Genomic DNA, 16,245 nt, shown 5'->3' with positions numbered 1-16,245 from the left:
CAGAAATAAAACTATTTATTCTGCTGTACAAGTGATTTGGCCCCAATAATGGGTATTAACGCCTCCCATCTCCATAAAACTAAACTTTTTCATGCACGGTAAAAAGCAGACAAATCCCATTTCATCCAATGAGAAAAGAATTCATAGAAAGGAAAGATTTTAGGCAGTCTTGGAGGTACACAAGCATGTGAGTGAGTGAGGAAAAAAAAGAGAGAGGAACTTCATAAAAATTTGAAAAATCTTTTGGGTTTCTATGTGGGCAGATGTTATTCTAATAATATAATGTGTTCGAGATTTGTAATTTTCACCTGGGTTTCTCCTCCATTGTTTGAACTTTGCAGTGGAACTGTTGGGAAAAGTGACTTGGAAAGGAATCTGAAATATAGATAATGTAGAAATGTAAAAGATCTGGTTAAGATGGCAGAGAAAATGGTCCAATTTCAGTATTCACTGTATTGAGTAACAAGTAGGATTACTTTGAAAGTAGAAAACAATAAAGCATAACCCCACTTGTCTGCAGATGAACATGAAGCATACAGATAAAAACCAACAAAAAATTAGACAGCTTCAAATTCCCTATATCCGAATGACTTACGAGTCATTGTGTGTGCCTAACCAAAGTTATCATTATTATGTTGAATAAGAATTAATGAAACATAGGGATGGGGCTAATCCACAAAATTGTTAATACTAATTAGTGTACTCCCCCACGACATCACCTCCATCGGACTTTGGTCAATATTCAGCTTCACAAGAGTTATCTCCAACCTGATCCTATATTTTTGTCCAGTATAATTGACCTAACAGTTCTGCGACGACAATCACCCACTTAAAACAAAGTACCAACATTGATCATCTTAATATTTCACAAAGCATCAGCATTAGATTTGCTGTGAGCACAGAATTTCACTATGTAAAACAAAATAGAGATGAAAAGGATGGAGCATGACTGAAAAGGGGGTGGTGGGATTGGATTTTAATTGGTGTAGACGTTCACAAGCACCAACATTGAATAAAGAAGACATTTCTTTTTCTTAAATTATTGGCAGTAGCAATCAACAAATTTATACAGTCAATTTAATTAGACGCACAAACTTGACACTCATCATCAAACCAATTTCAAAATATTAATAAAGGTTAAAAGAGGGGCATAATTCAAGAAAAAGTTCCGGCATTTGATAAGTAGTAGAAAGAATCAGAATCAACCTGGCTGGATCTATACTTGGCAAGCCAAAAATGAAATAATCAAATCTGCTTTTCTGTACCCATTTTTTCTGTTATCGATACTCAATGGTGAAAGTTATCCATTTACCAGAGATATCGCCAAATCAAACTTAAAGTTACAAGAACTCCCAAATCCTCTTGCACTCGAAGGAGCTCAAGTCGAATATCATTATGGTAATGTCATCCAGACTACCCCTACTCAGAGCTAGATCTACAAGTTCCTAACATGCAGCCACAAGTATACTGGAAGTGGGTATCTTCCTATAGCAATCATTATTCTCCTCAGGTGAAAATTCTAACTTCATCTTTTTACGTCTGACCAATGATATTCTCCTTGATTTTGATACAGGACTTACAATTTCACAAGCATAGTCATATTCACCTTCTTCACAGCTATCAATTGCCTTTTCACTGATTGGAGATTGGCCCACCCCCACTTTCGGTTGCGTGGCTAATGAAACTCTCCGTAGTTTTGATGGACTTGAATTCAGAGAGCAACGGGTACGGCTAATGTTTCTCAAGGGAACCTTTTGATATCCTGAAACTTTTATCCATCAACCGCGGTTGTGTCACAACATCAACAGTCTCTTGGTTTCCAACCTATGAAATTTTGTAACTTCAAAGTTTAACAAAAATTACCAAAACAGCACAATCACCTACCCTCTGATTGATTTGATATTCAAAAATTAGTTTCTTTCTTGAGCAGGTTAAGAACGCTACAGAACAACTCCCCAGGTAGAAATGGAAGTAATTGAATAACTTAACAGATTTCTTAAGACTACATCTACTTCATCTTTATGCTCAAGTTTATTCCCTGTTAATGCCCTATGAGAACATGATTTATTTCTGGTAAGTAAACTTGAAGATCAATCAGCTACACTCCGAATTCAGAATCTCATTATCATCTCAGGACACAAATTCATTATGCTATCCGTATAACTCAACCAGCTTTAACACATGGTCCACAGAGAATACTCTCACGTGGTGCGTTTTGCTGAACATTAGTAAAAGATAAGGTGACCAAGTGCAGATGTATATATGTGAGTATATATGTGAGTATGTATACATCCTTTTAATATTCTCTTTGAAAAAGTTATTTTGCAAATATTTTTGTAACTATTCATAGATAGGACTTTCTTTTGTAATCTATTTCATCAATCAATGAAATAGTTTCTGTTTGCAAAATTATTTGGGAATAAGACATATTTCCTAAAGCATGCCGTTTCAACAAATGATTTTATTGCAACATCTCAGATATCGTCTATTGAAGAGACACTTCAACTTCATTGGTTTTCTTTTATATTGGATTCTTTTAAATCATCTTTTGAAGAGCTGGTTTCAACTTGTTTCTTTCAAATTGTATTCTCACTCATCATTGAAATGGAGATTTCGTACTTCATTTAATGAAATCCTCTTTAAAAGTGATTTCATTCAGAACTATCACGATTTTCAGTTTTTCTAACTAATTGTTATTTTTAATTTGTAGGAAGCAGAAAATGTATTCAAATGAAGAAGCCATTTACAAAAAGGAGACATGAGTTATCCCAGAAAGTCACAGAATTACGAAAAGGCTTCCCAATCGACACTAAAAAAAAATTTGAAATTTGTTTCCAAACAATTTTTGTAAGTACACAATATTTTAAAAAATAATCCAATGCATATGTAAATGTGTGTACATATTTTTAGGAAATTCATCCATACCTTTTCCCATAGCCCACATCAGTTGCTGAAACAAGGAATTCCATGTGTTCACAAAGAAGTAGTACCTTTGAATCAGGCTCTGCCATCACCCAGTCCTTTAAGTGAGCATCTCTGCTGTTGAAGGAATGACTAAACCCTAGCTTTAATTATATCTGCATTATTACTTTAGGAATTTAGTTACATTTCTTTTTCTATATTGTTACCAAATATCTAGGTATCTAGCCAGTCTTTATCTATTATAAAAGGCACATGTATCTCCCTAAACATTAAGAAAAACATGACCAAGACATAGAAAGAACTCCATGAACAATCTCCAATGCCTCTAGAAACAGAGAGAACTCCATGGACCCATGCCCCCCCCATGAATCTTAACACATCCACCATACATCACAATTTAGAGTTCTCTACCTTTACCGTCATCTCTACCCATAATAATCAAGTACACTAGATAACAGCTAGTACCTTGCATTCTATTCTTTTCCGTTCATCCTCCTGTTCAACTCTATGGTCTTTGGTTGCTGCTTCAGCTACTCCACCACTACAAAGAACAGCTCTACAATCGCCCAAATTGGAAAGAATTACTTCTTCTCCTTGGTATCAGAGCTGTGACACAGCAGACACCACTGCCTAAACCCTGGAAAATTATGGAAATTTTTATAAAACGGTAGTTCAAGATGGACAAGAAATTGCACTTGAGGGAGAAAATGTAGCTCCATTTGGCATTACCAGATCCAAGAACCCTTGGTCCGTTTTCAAGACAGCGGCTTTAATTGCGTCCTCCTTCTCTGCAGATCCCATGCAATTGCCCACCACTTGCAACATTTGCAACAAATTCCGCTGCCTTCCTGCCTCCATGGTCAACATAAACGCCAAAAAAGGCCTACGCTAAAAGACGGTTCATCACAGAAGTAAATTAAGCTGCTAGAATTCTAAAAGAAATGAAAGCTCAATTACATCGATTAAGTGGCCTTTCGAGCGAGGAATGATCTTGCGAGTATCATCCATAAATCTCTTCTTGCCCTTGACGGAGAAAACCCCCACGTGATCTGGAAAATCTGAAAACAGAAATTGAATCAAAATATAAAGGGAAACAAGTACTAGAGCACATGGATCGAGAGTACGCCAGAGTACGATAAATGTAAAAAAAAAAGAAAAGGAGATCATGACGAATTAGCAATTTAATCGCACACAATAGACAGAAACACATATTACAACTTGTGTTTCTAAACAGATCGATATCATATCGCAACGAAAAAGGACCAAATACTTTTGAAAAGAAGCATCAAAGGAAACTCGATAAACGCACAACTTTGAGTTTTCGCAATTAATCTGAAGAGCGATTATGAGATGCAAACAGCGGAGGCGGGAAGGCATAATAAGGAGAAAGAAGCTCAAAAACGGCCTTAATATAAAGTTCAGGGGAGTAAACAGAGAAGTTCAAGTTCACCAGTCCCGCCGGAAGGAACGGAATCGGATCGGGGAGTGGCGGCTCCAAGTTCGTCGGCTTGAATCTCCCGCAAGACGGTATGGATCTCAATCTTTGGCGGGTCTTTCCTTTTAATATTGAATTACAAATTTTGAAAGCTTATGTTTATTAAAAATTAACATTTTGGTTTAAAGCGTGATTGACTTTCTGTCCCGATATTAGAACTGATTTCTGTCCCGATATTAAAGTGTAGCTTTTTTTACTTTTATTTTTATTTTTTTTTTTTTGATATTAAAGTGTAGCTTGGGTTGGTAGTTTCTACTACAAAAAAAAGTAAAAAAAAAAACATTAATTTGATATTAATGGGTGGAAATAATGCAGCATTATTTTAGATTTAGAGAAGAATTTATATATTTAAAATAAAGTAAATTGAAATAGAATAATTATTGTAGGTGTGAATGTTTAAAAGAGAGTGAAAGGTTAAAAAGCAATAATGGGAAGATGAAAAGAAATAGAGTATTAAATGAACTCTTCTCCTTTACTCTCTTTCTCAGCCTTTTCATTGTCCCATCAATGCCTACCAATAACTCTCCATACATATAAATTATTTGGCATCCATGCACGCCATGCAAAGTATTGAACGTCCTGATCTAGGGTGAGATATCTTGTGTATTCGTATTAAACTAATTAAATACAAGAGGTGGAGGAAACTATTTTTTATATCTTTTATTTTTATAGTAAATCAAAATATTTGAAAGGAGTTCGGAGTAGTGATCATAACACAAAATACACGCTCTCAGGGCATTGGAAGATGTCATCCACCATCACATTCTCAGGATTCCCAAATACACGCTCACCACCTTCATTAAACTCCGCCTGGATGCTACAATCTGGGTAATCCAATAAATCCAAGTCAGTAGTGAAGCTAGGTGAGTGTTGGTTCTTCAATTCATCCGCAACCGGGTCGGATTGATCATCGGAGTTGGCTTTGGAATAATCGGATTTCGGGAAGAAACCGTGGATTATCTCTTCCAGCAACCCCGAATCGGGGGAGTCCTTTGGGAGAAACTGGGAGGAGTAGTAGTTTTGTTGTTGTACGGAGTGATCTGGGGGAGAGGCTGCTATTTTGGTCGCCAAGGTATTATTAATCAATGAAGGGGGCTTTGGATTACTAGCATTGGCAGAAGGGAAGTTGAGGAAATCACGAAGAAGAAGCATGTCGAGAGTGGGAGAAGCGGTGTTCATCCTCTGCGCTCCGGACCACACGAACTCGGCCCCACGGCTGGGACTGGAAAACATGGGCCAGTTGGATGCGTTCACACGGGGGAGACCCGGGTGTGATTGTTTAGGGAAATTGAAGCGAGGGATTACATACTCATCCCACAATGAGTGAGGGGGTGGGGAGGAAGGGTATACGAAATTGGTGCGAGCCTTCAGGCCACGCATGGACCGTGCGGCGCAGTCGTACGCACGTGCAGCCTCCTCCGCAGTGTCGAACGTCCCAAGCCATCTTCTTTCTTTGGACTGAGGGTCTCGAATCTCCGCAGCGTAACGCCCCCACGGCCTGCGCCGAACTCCACGGTACCTCATTGTGGCAGTAGTGGAGTTGTGATCTCGAAGGGTTCGCTTGAGACCGGTGGCGCTGGTGGGAGCGGCGGTGGTAGTGGTGGCGGTGGACTTCATTTGGTAGTCGAGGAAGGGATTATTGGTGGTATTAGTATTATTAGTATTATTGTTGACACGCCTGAAGGAGTCTTCCATTTTGAAGAGAGAAGAAGATTCAACGGGGAGAGGGCGTGTTGTGTTTCAGCAGTGGGATTGGTATTGATGTCACTGCGGCTGCAGCCGGGCGCGTGTATTTATAGTACAAGAAGAGGAGACAGGTCAAGGTGTGGGGTCCCCATCATTTCCTCTCATATACCTTTTCACAGTTGCAAAATTATTTTTGTATTTTAATTCAATAATGCACTCGTTTCTTCATCCAAACAAACCATAATACAATTATTGGAAGTATAGAGGTTGGCGGTATTAATATCTCTTTACATATAAATGGGTAGTAATAAAGTTTTTTATTTATTATTATTTGTTATTTGTATATGTATTTTATGCATAATGGGTAAATATGAATTAAATGTCTCTACGTACCATCGTATAGATGTATAACTGGGGCATTTTATAATATATGTAATTAATATGCCTTCCCAATAAATTAAATTAGAGGTTTCTGCATATAAATTTTTTTTTTTAAAAAAAGTTCATATATCTAATGGTTGCATGAGTTTTAAAATATATATATACATATACATATATATATATATGGATGATGGCCTCCTAAGTACCACTTTTTAGATGTCATTAATGATAATTAATGAAAAATCAATAGGTACGCCAAAAGTGATTAGTGAAGCTACGCCACCTTGGCTACTTTTTAATGGAATACTAGTACGTACAAGTATTAATTATTAATGTACACAAAAGTTTTTTTTTTACAAATAATTATTTCTAGACACAATAATGTAAAGTTCTTTTTATATTATGAATACTCTTTACCTTTAAAATACGATTTTAGTCTATATACATCGACTTATGCGTATATTTTTAAATACCTCAATTTAATTTTTGCAGTTGAGTGAAGTGTTCCTTTAAATATGTTTTGAACTAATCAAGATTTTCATAGTGTTTAAGTTTAACCAGGTATGAAAAATTGTATTATTAATTACATTTAAAGTGTATTTTAAAGGCAACCTTATAAATTTATTATTAATTACAAATATTTATGAGTGGTTATGAATTTTAATATTGAGAAAAGGAAGAAGAAAGAAAGATATATAGATATCCGCGTGAAATCATGGGACTTGTTGGTTTTTTTTATTATTAATTGGGTGACATTTATTTGTCATTCCTTTTCAATACAAAATAATGTTTCAAATTAAATAATATTGTCTGAAGTAAATAAGAATTATTGAATGTCCGTGAGTGAATATTACATGTTTTTAGTTACTACAGTCCAATCCTTGTAATAAATTAATAATTCCATCACAAACCAAACTATATTCCTTGCACTTCTATTATATAATAATGTTTTTACTTATGTATATATAAAATATATACACATGCCTTTAAATGCCTTTCTGCGTCCACTTTAATTATGCAATCCCCTGTATCAATTTTTTTTTTCTTCCTGAATTCCCCCTTTAATAATGCCTCATTTAATTCTCACAAATGCAACTTTTTTTTATTTATTTATAAAATATTATTTTATTTAAAAACAATAAAAACATTATACTTCCCTCCCACAAGGGGAACGTACAAAGATATTTAGGGCATTGTAAATGGTAGTAAACAGTATTGGACGTGGCATCCTACCATTGGTCCATCCCCATGCATGCTCTCCTCCATTTTATTTTATTTAATGCACATTTATAATTTTTATAATTCCCAATTTATACCTCTGCACCACCATTTAATTTTTTTTTCTTATTAACTATTTATATTTAATAAAATGTGGAATATAATTGGGCGCTTCACTTTTTAACCCCCACCCTCCTATCGGTCTCACATTCATTTTCCTTTTCTCTGCCCCCACTTCTGGTTCCCAACTAAGGGTGCATAATTAATTAAATAAATATACAGTTTTACGGATCCAAATTGTAAGCTGAAGTGGGATGAGTCATCCAATGATGTGGCATCGCTGTTGGCATTTTGGAAAAAAAACACACGTGCCAAATAACCAACCATTTATCTGATGTGGCATCGTATTTACTACTTTCATTCAAGAACAAAGGGAGAGAAATGGTGTTTTGGTCCAGAACAGCATTGGGTGTTGTACAGAATTGGGCCGAGGGCCCATTTGGTTAAAGGAACAAGCAAGCATTTAGGTGTTGAGAGAGTTGGTGAGCTGGAAAGTCTCCTTGACTCTTCTTATTGTTCCTTCTTGTGCGCGGAATTCGTGCATGAATTGTTTGTAAGTGAAGGTTTTGTAGAGGGGCGGGTGGTGTTCGTCCGTCAGCTCCTCAATGGGCTTGATCACCGTCTCGTCGTTGGGTGCATAGAACATTACTAGCGATAATCTTCTCCTCGCACTGTTGGTTACAGCCCTGTGGATCACGCTTTTATACCTTCCATTGCTCAATACCTTCAAAATCCACTCTCATATTTTTTAAATTCCAAACTATGGAATATAGGACAGATTTAAGCTTTCAATATTTTGTAAGCAAATTAACAACTAAATTTGGGAAGAAACACAAGTGTAGAAGATCATATTGTGAGCCTCGAACAATGTTAGATTAACACGACTCCCCACAATGGTATGATATTTGTCCACTTTGAGCAAAAGTTCTCATGACTTTGCTTTCTACTTTCCAAAATGTCTCATTCAAATGAAGATAGTATTATTTGATTATTCCCTAAAAAACTTAGTCATGTCAATAGAATTTTCGAGAACCAAGTATTGTAAGTCTTGAAGGCATAGTAAAAAAATAACTAAGACTCCAAAAGAAAATGAGTCGAGCCTCCCGCCTCGAAGGCATAGTAAAAAATGACTTAGACTCCAAAAGAAAAAGGAGTCGATTAAGGGGAGACGTACTCTGTTCAAGGGGAGGTGTTGGATGAAAGTCTCAGGGAATGATCATGGATTTATAATCAAAGAATATTATGTATGAAGTCTTTTGGGGAAGCCCAAATCAAAGTGACGAGAACTTATGCTCAAAGTGGACAATATCATACCATTGTGGAGAGCATTGGTTTGAGGCCTTAGAAGAGTTGTGATTTCAAACAAGTCCTGTTCATCTAACCGGTGTTACTTGGAAAGCAAGAAAAATAAAAACACAAACCTGAATTTGATCGGCCACGTTAACTACCAATGAATTTGGATGAGGAAGGAGAGAGACCCATTGCTGATCTTTCATGATCTGAAGGCCAGCGGCCTCTTGGGACTGCAACAGCACAGCAATGGCCACAATATCAGTATGAGTGCCGAGGCCCATGGTGAGCTCTGGTTGTGGGCAGGGGGGATAGTAATTAGCCTGCGAGTACAGCTCCGGCTTCTCCCCTATGCTTCTCTTGAGAGCCCCCTCGTCAAGCCCCAGCCCCAACGACATGAGCCCCAAAACCCTTTCCATTAACCTTCCCATTTCCCTGGAGTACTCCCCGTACACTTCCCTGTACTGAGGTGGGTTTTGGGGTACGTGATTTAGAAATTCCTGCCCCACCGGATCCCACGGAAGCGTGAAGGTTTCGCTCCACAGATTGATCTTCCGCCCCTCCACGTCCTTGGCGTAGTAATTGAAGATTTTAACTTTCTTAGTGTGATCCGTGGTCACGTATTGGTTTCTTTGTTCGGGAGGGAGGTGGAAGAATTGGGTGGTGGTGTCCAAGACGGCGTCGCATAAGCGTTGTGGGATCCCGTGGTTGATGACTTGGAAGAAGCCGAAGCTTTGGCAGGCTTCCGATACTTGGTGGACGAGAAGGGATTGATCGTGAAGATCTAAGTCAATGGTGGGTAGGGAGATGGCGTGGGATACGTGTTGGAGATCAGGTCTCATATGGTCGGGGAGAACATAGGAGGAAGAAGAAGAGAGGGAAGGAGGAAGAGAATCGAAGGCCATTTTGAATGTTGCCATGATGTACTTGTTCTGTTGTCAACCTAAGCTAAGCTGCGGGTTGGGAGCTTTTGGTGTTTGGAATTTGGAAATTTATAGAACACCAACAAACTTCCCTCCTCCCTCCTACCACCCAAACCAAAACGATTGCTAAAACACCTCCATCTCCATATTACACTTCGTCACCCATCACACCCTCTTTCTTACTCCGATATTACAAATGGCATCCGAGATGTACCTCTCTGACGTGACGTTACTATATGATTGTGATATATTGATTAAAAAAATAAAAATAAAACATATAATTGCATTTTCATCCTCTATTAATAAAATGAAAGTGGGAGAGCTGTAATTTGACTTAGAGAGATTGAAGCATGTTAGAAAATAACGTTTGGGATGGAGCATTCATACATACCAAAAGGGTTTGACTTTGTGGGCACATGAAGAGAGAGGATGAGGGCTTTGTGTACCCAAATAATAATTTTGAATGTTATTATTTAGGAATCAAATATAAAAAAAAGTTGTGATTAATGATTGAATGATTGTACAATCCAAAAGTCCTCCACAACTTAACCAAATTATTAAAGTCTAAGTCTTTCGTATAAGCTAAATTAATGAAGGTTCTCTTCATATTCCATCATCCATGAATAAATAACTGATTAATTAACCCAATTTGGATACCCTACGTCCTATATTTTGTTGGTATTGCAATTTTATTATAATCCCAATTCCCAAGAGTGTATTGTTTAGTTGGATTGGGGTGGGATAATGGACTTGGATTTAGGGTGTACCAATGAATTAGGCCCATGCCCACAATTCAAGTGTCCCCTTGTTGTGTCTGGTTAGAATGATGTATTATGTTAGAAGAAAGTAGAGGAAAAAGATATTTATAATCCAAATAGATTCTGCTTTATACTTTCCCTTTATTGTTTTAATTACTTTTGGATGTCTCTTTCCAACAGGAATCTCCATTTTTGTGGAACCAAACCCAACCTCTTCCATCTCTTTCAAATCTCATCCGTTATTGTTTCCTGAATATTTGCCTTCTTTGTTTATGGAGATTCCTTATTAAATTCACCTGCATCCCTCCTCCGCCGTTTTAAGGAGATTCTCCAGCCGCAGCAATTCACTAAGGAAACTAATTAAATTACAGTTTCAATGATGAGAGGGCGAATTCAATTAAGAAAGAATTTGGAGTGGCGGAAACTTACTCATTTGTGCCCGCAGCTTTAATCTCCGAGCCCAACCGTGAGACAGAATCTCACTCCTGCCAAAGCTCCTGGACAAAAGAATCACACAAAATGATTTCAAAACAGAGAATAAACTTCCACATATTTGATCACACAAACAAGAGCATGCAAGGGAATACACTTGTTTGTTCCTCAGTTACATAAAACAGATAGATAGCATGCGAGAAAAAGTAGGCGGGGGCAAAAATAAAACAGATAGATAGCATGCAAGAAAAAGTAGGAGGGGGCAAACGACGGCGGGGGAATTGGGTAAGCCAAATTTATCACAAGGCAAGGATGGAAGAAGAACAAACTCAACTCAACTCAACTCACCACAGTATTAAGTTGGGGATCCGTAACGAAATTGGACTGAAAATTCATTAATCGCAATGCAACCAAATTAGCACAGCAGAGACAATTACATTGTATCAGCCTCTGAATTTTAATTTCCTTTAAGTGGATAATATATATATATATGCATATATAATTCAATTGATTTGGTTTCTGTTTGGCTATCCGGTTCCCTCCCTGCTGGAAGAGTTAGGGTTATTCCCAGCTGCGACCATTGTGGACGAACATGCGGCTAGAGCTTCCCTGAATATTATATACACTGCAAGGAACCGCAGATGCAGATCTCTCCAAGTAGGAAGCATGTGGCGGCGACATCCGACGAAAGCAACGGTGAGCCGCCGACATCGAGGACAAGGAGGAGGAGGAGGAGAAGGAGGCCATTGAAGAAGGAGGCGAGATTCTCTTGGCATATTTAGGAGGGAAAAGGAATGCTCTGATCTTCAACGACGAGGAAGAGGAAGAGGAAGCCGCCCGATCGTATTCCTCGATGAGATTGGCGAGATCTTCATCGGAGGTGATGGAGACTAGAGCATCCAGATCTTCCTTAGGCAATTGGCAACGAAAGCTCACAGAAATTGATGTTCCGCAGAGCTCCCCGAACTTCAACAGAAGATCTGTCGTGTAAGATTCAGAAACTCCGAAGTTAAAAACCATAACCAAATCAATCGGAAAGTGGAAGAGAGAGAGAGAGAGAGAGAGAGAGAGAGAGAGAGAAAAGACGGTTACCAGAGAAGGAAATGGAGCGGTTGAAAGCAAGAAGGCGGGTTTCGCCACCGTGATAACGGAGTTCGCCGTCGGGATAACGAGGGAGAATCTTGCCGCCGTAGCTGCAGAGGAACTTGATGGTGGGAGTAGGTTTGAAAGTGAGTGCGGTGCGGTGGAGGGGAGGTCTGCCCATGTGTCGTCGTATGCCTTGTTCTTGTTCTTGTTCAACCGGAACAGAACACCCTTTCCCTGTATTTATAGACTTTCGATTATTTTCTCAAGTTAAAAGAAAAAAAGAAAAAGAAAAAGAAAAAGGAAAACCCGGTTCAAACCGAAGTGGTGAGAGAAGAGAAGACAGGGTGGATGGAGAGCAGCCACGTAAAAGAAAGGAAGGAAGGATGAGACAGCATGAATTGTGACACACACATTTTATTTCCTCCCTCATCCATGCCATATTTAATATATAACCCAAATGAATCAATATATATATATATATATTTTTAAATTACAAAAAAGAAAAAAGAAAGAAGGCCGAAGGGTCATGGGATGGGGCCACCTACACGTGGGGTCGTATTCACATAATAAGCCTTACTTATTTATTAATTTGATTTAGCAGGGGTGGATATCGGAATGAGTGAGGAGGGCGGGGCCGGAGGTGTCCAATTGGGGGGACCGTACTTGTAAGACGCGGAGGGATATGATTGGGGAAAGGGGATGAATGTCCCGATCTATGAATTAATAGCATTTATTAATGAACGTTGATATTTTGTGGGGGCGCTGAGTTTAGCAGATTTTTCTCAGGTTTTGAAGGCAGCGTAGTGCATAGGTAGGCAATGTGATGGGTGGTTGGCATGTGCAACACTTTAAAGGCTGGAGGGGACGAAAAAGAGGAAGAAGAGGAAGAAGAAGAAGAAGAAGACGACGATGGATGGGACGTTGTTTTCCAATGGCGATGGAAAGGAAAAGGGTGGAGCCTTCTTCTTATCCAGAATCGCTTTTACTTCATTCATTTTGATACCCAACTTGGAGGAACATGCAACTTCAATTCAGACATTACGTATCATCTCTTTCAATTCATTGCTTTTTGTTTATTCAACATTATCCCTTTTCCTCTATTTCTTTTTCTCTACGCCCAGATATTCCCAATAATATCTACTACCCAAGAAGATACTCTTGATCAGTGGTGTGGGTGCTTCAAAACTTGGGGGGGGAGGGGAAATGTGGTTGACTGAAAGAAGCCCAGGTTGAACTCCATGAAAGCTTTTAGAATTCATATGTAATCAAAAAATAAATATATATTATTTGATATCCACCGTGCACGAATAGCTGGAATAGCTCAGTTGGTTAGAGCGTGTGGCTGTTAACCACAAGGTCGGAGGTTCAAACCCTCCTTCTAGCGATTTCTATTATGTTTTTTTTTTTTTTTTAAATTTATAAGAATTATTGAAGAAGGGGAACGAACGATGATGGAACACAGACCAAAATTCCAGACTGTACTTTTTCATTTTCTCTTATTATATTTCCCGATTCTGTCTCATACCCAAAAGCTAAATTGGAAAACCCACCTTCTCTCTTTCACTCCCACTCCAACTCCGCTCACTTAACTCGGAACGAATCGGTATTTAATTTTTCAGCGTTCAGGAGAATTGACGTTGACGGACCACAAATATAGAGTACCCTAACTACCTCAAATGGATTCCGGGGACAAGCGGATTGAAGAGGAACTGTCCCACCCGATTGTGCTGTCGGAGCGTGTTCGCTCTGCCGTCGACGAAGCCGAGTCCTTCAAAAACGAGTGTGCGGAAGTGGGCAAGCAAGTTGATCGCCTTGCCCAAATGCTCAGAACCGCGGTTCGATTCGCTACAGCAACTCCCACCCTCTACGAGCGTCCCATCCGGCGGGTGGTTGCCGAGGTTTCCAAGAATCTGGAGCGTGCCCTAACCCTAGTACGCAAATGCAAGCGTCAGAGTGCTCTTCGCCGCGTAATGACTATCACTAGCGTTGCTGATTTTCGAAAACTGTTCAACCTTCTAGACGCTTCCGTTGGGGATATGAAATGGCTTCTCACTATATTCGAATGCAATGGAGGCGGTATCGTGCTTTCGCTTCCCCCAATTGTAAGCAACGACCCGATTATTGCTTGGGTTTGGTCCTCTATTGCCTCGATTCAGATGGGTCAATTGCACGATCGTATTGAAGGGACCAACGAACTCACTTCGCTTGCCGCTGATAATGAGAGAAACAAAAACATTATTGTTGAGGAAGGCGGAATTCCTCCTCTGCTCAAGCTTTTGAAGGAAGGACCCTCGCCGGAGGCTCAAATTGTGGCCATCAAGGCACTTTATACGCTTGCAAATGATCCGAATAGAGTGAGAACTATTGTTCAAGAACATGGAATCCCGATTATAGTGCAGACTCTTGCAAACTCGCCGATGGTGGTGCAGACACAAGCGGCGGGTTTGGTGGCGAGAATGGCGATGCATGACCCCCTGGCTCAAGAAGATTTTGCACGGGAGAAGGTGATACGACCCCTCGTCACTCTGTTGTCGTTCGAGACTTTTATGGATGAAGTGGGTAGACAAAGCATTCATTCCATTGTTCAGATCAACAGGAACTTAGAGAAGAAGACACTAGTGGATAAAACAGTGGAATACAACCCGAATGCGAGTTCGCAGTGGAAGTCAAATTCTTTGTGTTATATGGAAGGGGGCAGCCGGGGAGGAAATTGCCGGAAAGAGAGGGAAAATGAGAGACCTGAAATAAAGCTTAAGCTGAAAATAAGTTGTGGTGAGGCGCTGTGGATGCTTGCGAAAGGGAGCGTGTCGAATAGCAGGAGAATTTGTGAGACAAAAGGATTGCTTTGCATGGCAAAGATGGTGGAGAAGGAAGAGGGGGAGTTGCAGCTGAATTGTTTGATGTGCATAATGGAGATAACAGCTGCGGCAGAGTCCAATGCGGACCTGAGGCGTGCAGCGTTCAAGACAAATTCTCCTGCCGCCAAGGCTGTGGTGGATCAGATGTTGAGGGTGATCAATGATTTGGACAACCCAACTCTGCAAGTTCCTGCCATAAGATCCATAGGATCGTTGGCTAGGACATTTCCCGCGAGAGCAACACGAGTCATTGGTCCTTTGGTGGTGAAGCTTGAGAGTAGGCATGTAAATGTGGCTGCAGAGGCTGCCATTTCGCTGGGGAAGTTTGTTTGTCCGGAGAATTTCCTTTGCATGGAGCATTCGAGGACAGTAATAGAGTTGAACGGGGTGCCTCTCGTACTGAAGATACTTGGGGAGAACGAGAAGACACAGATGTATGGACTGATTCTGTTGTGTTATCTTGCACTTCATGCGGGCAGCAGCGAGGTTGTGGATCAGGCCCGGGTTTTGACAGTGCTGGAGGGGGCGGATCGCACCATGATTGCCCTGCATCCAGAATTGAAAGACTTGGTGGGGAAGGCAATTAGTCACCTCAATCTGTATCACGCAGGAATGGGAGTCCATTCCAAGGGGCACTTGGGGTTGCCCTAGAACTTCTCCTTTCCTAAATCCAACCGTTTGGTTTACTTTGATGATGGCGGCATGGTATTATGTGTATATCCTCTAAACAAAATGTTCCACAGAGTTGTGTAGAAAATAAAGCTTATACCTTGTTAGCTTCCAATGTTGTTGACATGAATAGAATGGTTAAAAAGATTACAGAGAGGAATGCAGTTTTTCCTCTGTCTTCTCGTTCCGCCTTTAATTGGTTGTTCATTATTCACCCAATTAAAATCCATTTCCTTTGGGTTGGTAGTCGTCTCCAGTAATCTTTTTTTTATGTGTACGTCCTCTAAACAAAATTCTATTCTGTAGTTGATGGATTGTATGAATATGAACCACGAAAATCTGGGCAACAAACGGAATATTAAGTAAAACACAAGACTTCATTAGTTTTCAAAGCATGTTTTCCTACGATGAACAAGCTTACAGTCACCATCCAATGAACATCTTTACCTAAACATGTCCTCCGCTCT

The 16,245-nt window shown here is 39.6% G+C and overlaps 4 protein-coding genes, 1 non-coding gene and 1 pseudogene across 9 annotated transcripts; 2 read left to right on the top strand and 4 right to left on the bottom strand.

The window, feature by feature from the left end:
- Positions 1 to 1,340: 1,340 nt before the first annotated feature.
- On the bottom strand, positions 1,341 to 4,366 carry LOC111804878 (putative protein phosphatase 2C 14; annotated as a pseudogene). Its single transcript, XR_015422911.1, has 7 exons — positions 4,193 to 4,366; positions 3,880 to 3,980; positions 3,652 to 3,805; positions 3,388 to 3,559; positions 3,234 to 3,327; positions 2,926 to 3,034; positions 1,341 to 1,824 (listed from the first exon to the last, which is right to left on the bottom strand). The product of XR_015422911.1 is annotated as a putative protein phosphatase 2C 14 (transcript).
- Positions 4,367 to 4,853: 487 nt separating this feature from the next.
- Positions 4,854 to 6,246, bottom strand: LOC111805120 (ethylene-responsive transcription factor ESR2). The gene has a single exon (XM_023690019.2). The coding sequence runs from the start codon at positions 6,110 to 6,112 to the stop codon at positions 5,126 to 5,128; it is 987 nt and encodes a 328-aa protein (XP_023545787.1). The 5' UTR covers positions 6,113 to 6,246; the 3' UTR covers positions 4,854 to 5,125.
- A 1,447-nt stretch (positions 6,247 to 7,693) lies between these two features.
- LOC111804875 (protein DOWNY MILDEW RESISTANCE 6-like) lies at positions 7,694 to 10,001 on the bottom strand. Its single transcript, XM_023689683.2, has 2 exons — positions 9,184 to 10,001; positions 7,694 to 8,486 (listed from the first exon to the last, which is right to left on the bottom strand). The coding sequence occupies exons 1-2, from the start codon at positions 9,970 to 9,972 to the stop codon at positions 8,226 to 8,228; spliced, it is 1,050 nt and encodes a 349-aa protein (XP_023545451.2). The 5' UTR covers positions 9,973 to 10,001; the 3' UTR covers positions 7,694 to 8,225.
- Positions 10,002 to 10,854: 853 nt separating this feature from the next.
- On the bottom strand, positions 10,855 to 12,667 carry LOC111804876 (RAF-like serine/threonine-protein kinase PRAF). 4 transcript variants are annotated; one of them, XR_015422998.1, is made up of 4 exons: positions 12,258 to 12,629; positions 11,603 to 12,145; positions 11,163 to 11,230; positions 10,855 to 11,089 (listed from the first exon to the last, which is right to left on the bottom strand). XR_015422998.1 is itself a non-coding variant. In XM_023689684.2 (3 exons), exons 2-3 carry the CDS (start codon positions 12,427 to 12,429, stop codon positions 11,727 to 11,729), a joined length of 591 nt encoding a protein of 196 aa, XP_023545452.2. In that variant the 5' UTR covers positions 12,430 to 12,485; positions 12,569 to 12,667; the 3' UTR covers positions 10,855 to 11,726. The 4 variants fall into 4 exon arrangements, 1 of the variants encoding a protein (XP_023545452.2); XR_015422999.1 differs by having other exon boundaries at positions 10,855 to 11,080; XR_015422997.1 differs by having other exon boundaries at positions 10,855 to 11,230.
- An 894-nt stretch (positions 12,668 to 13,561) lies between these two features.
- Positions 13,562 to 13,635, top strand: TRNAN-GUU (transfer RNA asparagine (anticodon GUU)). Its single transcript has one exon. It is a non-coding gene; the product is annotated as a tRNA-Asn (tRNA).
- Positions 13,636 to 13,646: 11 nt separating this feature from the next.
- ARO4 (armadillo repeat only 4) lies at positions 13,647 to 15,954 on the top strand. The gene has a single exon (XM_087128689.1). It carries the CDS (start codon positions 13,928 to 13,930, stop codon positions 15,758 to 15,760), a length of 1,833 nt encoding a protein of 610 aa, XP_086984815.1. The 5' UTR covers positions 13,647 to 13,927; the 3' UTR covers positions 15,761 to 15,954.
- The last annotated feature ends 291 nt before the right edge of the window (positions 15,955 to 16,245 follow it).

Source organism: Cucurbita pepo, chromosome 11 (assembly GCF_057944985.1).
Source record: "Cucurbita pepo subsp. pepo isolate OVF chromosome 11, ASM5794498v1, whole genome shotgun sequence".
Classification (NCBI taxonomy): domain Eukaryota; kingdom Viridiplantae; phylum Streptophyta; class Magnoliopsida; order Cucurbitales; family Cucurbitaceae; genus Cucurbita; species Cucurbita pepo.
Note: the sequence above shows the minus strand (reverse complement) of the source record. Positions and strands in the feature narration are given on the sequence as shown.

What these genes read in the sequence shown, in the direction of transcription:
- LOC111804876 (XM_023689684.2), bottom strand. Translation starts at nt 12,429, where the DNA reads ATGGGCAGACCTCCCCTCCACCGCACCGCACTCACTTTCAAACCTACT. An exon ending in CCGCTCCATTTCCTTCTCTG is followed by an intron (nt 12,146 to 12,257) that starts GTAACCGTCTTT and finishes CTTACACGACAG; the next exon opens with ATCTTCTGTTGAAGTTCGGG.
- ARO4 (XM_087128689.1), top strand. Translation starts at nt 13,928, where the DNA reads ATGGATTCCGGGGACAAGCGGATTGAAGAGGAACTGTCCCACCCGATT.
- LOC111804875 (XM_023689683.2), bottom strand. Translation starts at nt 9,972, where the DNA reads ATGGCAACATTCAAAATGGCCTTCGATTCTCTTCCTCCTTCCCTCTCT. An exon ending in ACGTGGCCGATCAAATTCAG is followed by an intron (nt 8,487 to 9,183) that starts GTTTGTGTTTTT and finishes TGGATTTTGAAG; the next exon opens with GTATTGAGCAATGGAAGGTA.
- LOC111805120 (XM_023690019.2), bottom strand. Translation starts at nt 6,112, where the DNA reads ATGGAAGACTCCTTCAGGCGTGTCAACAATAATACTAATAATACTAAT.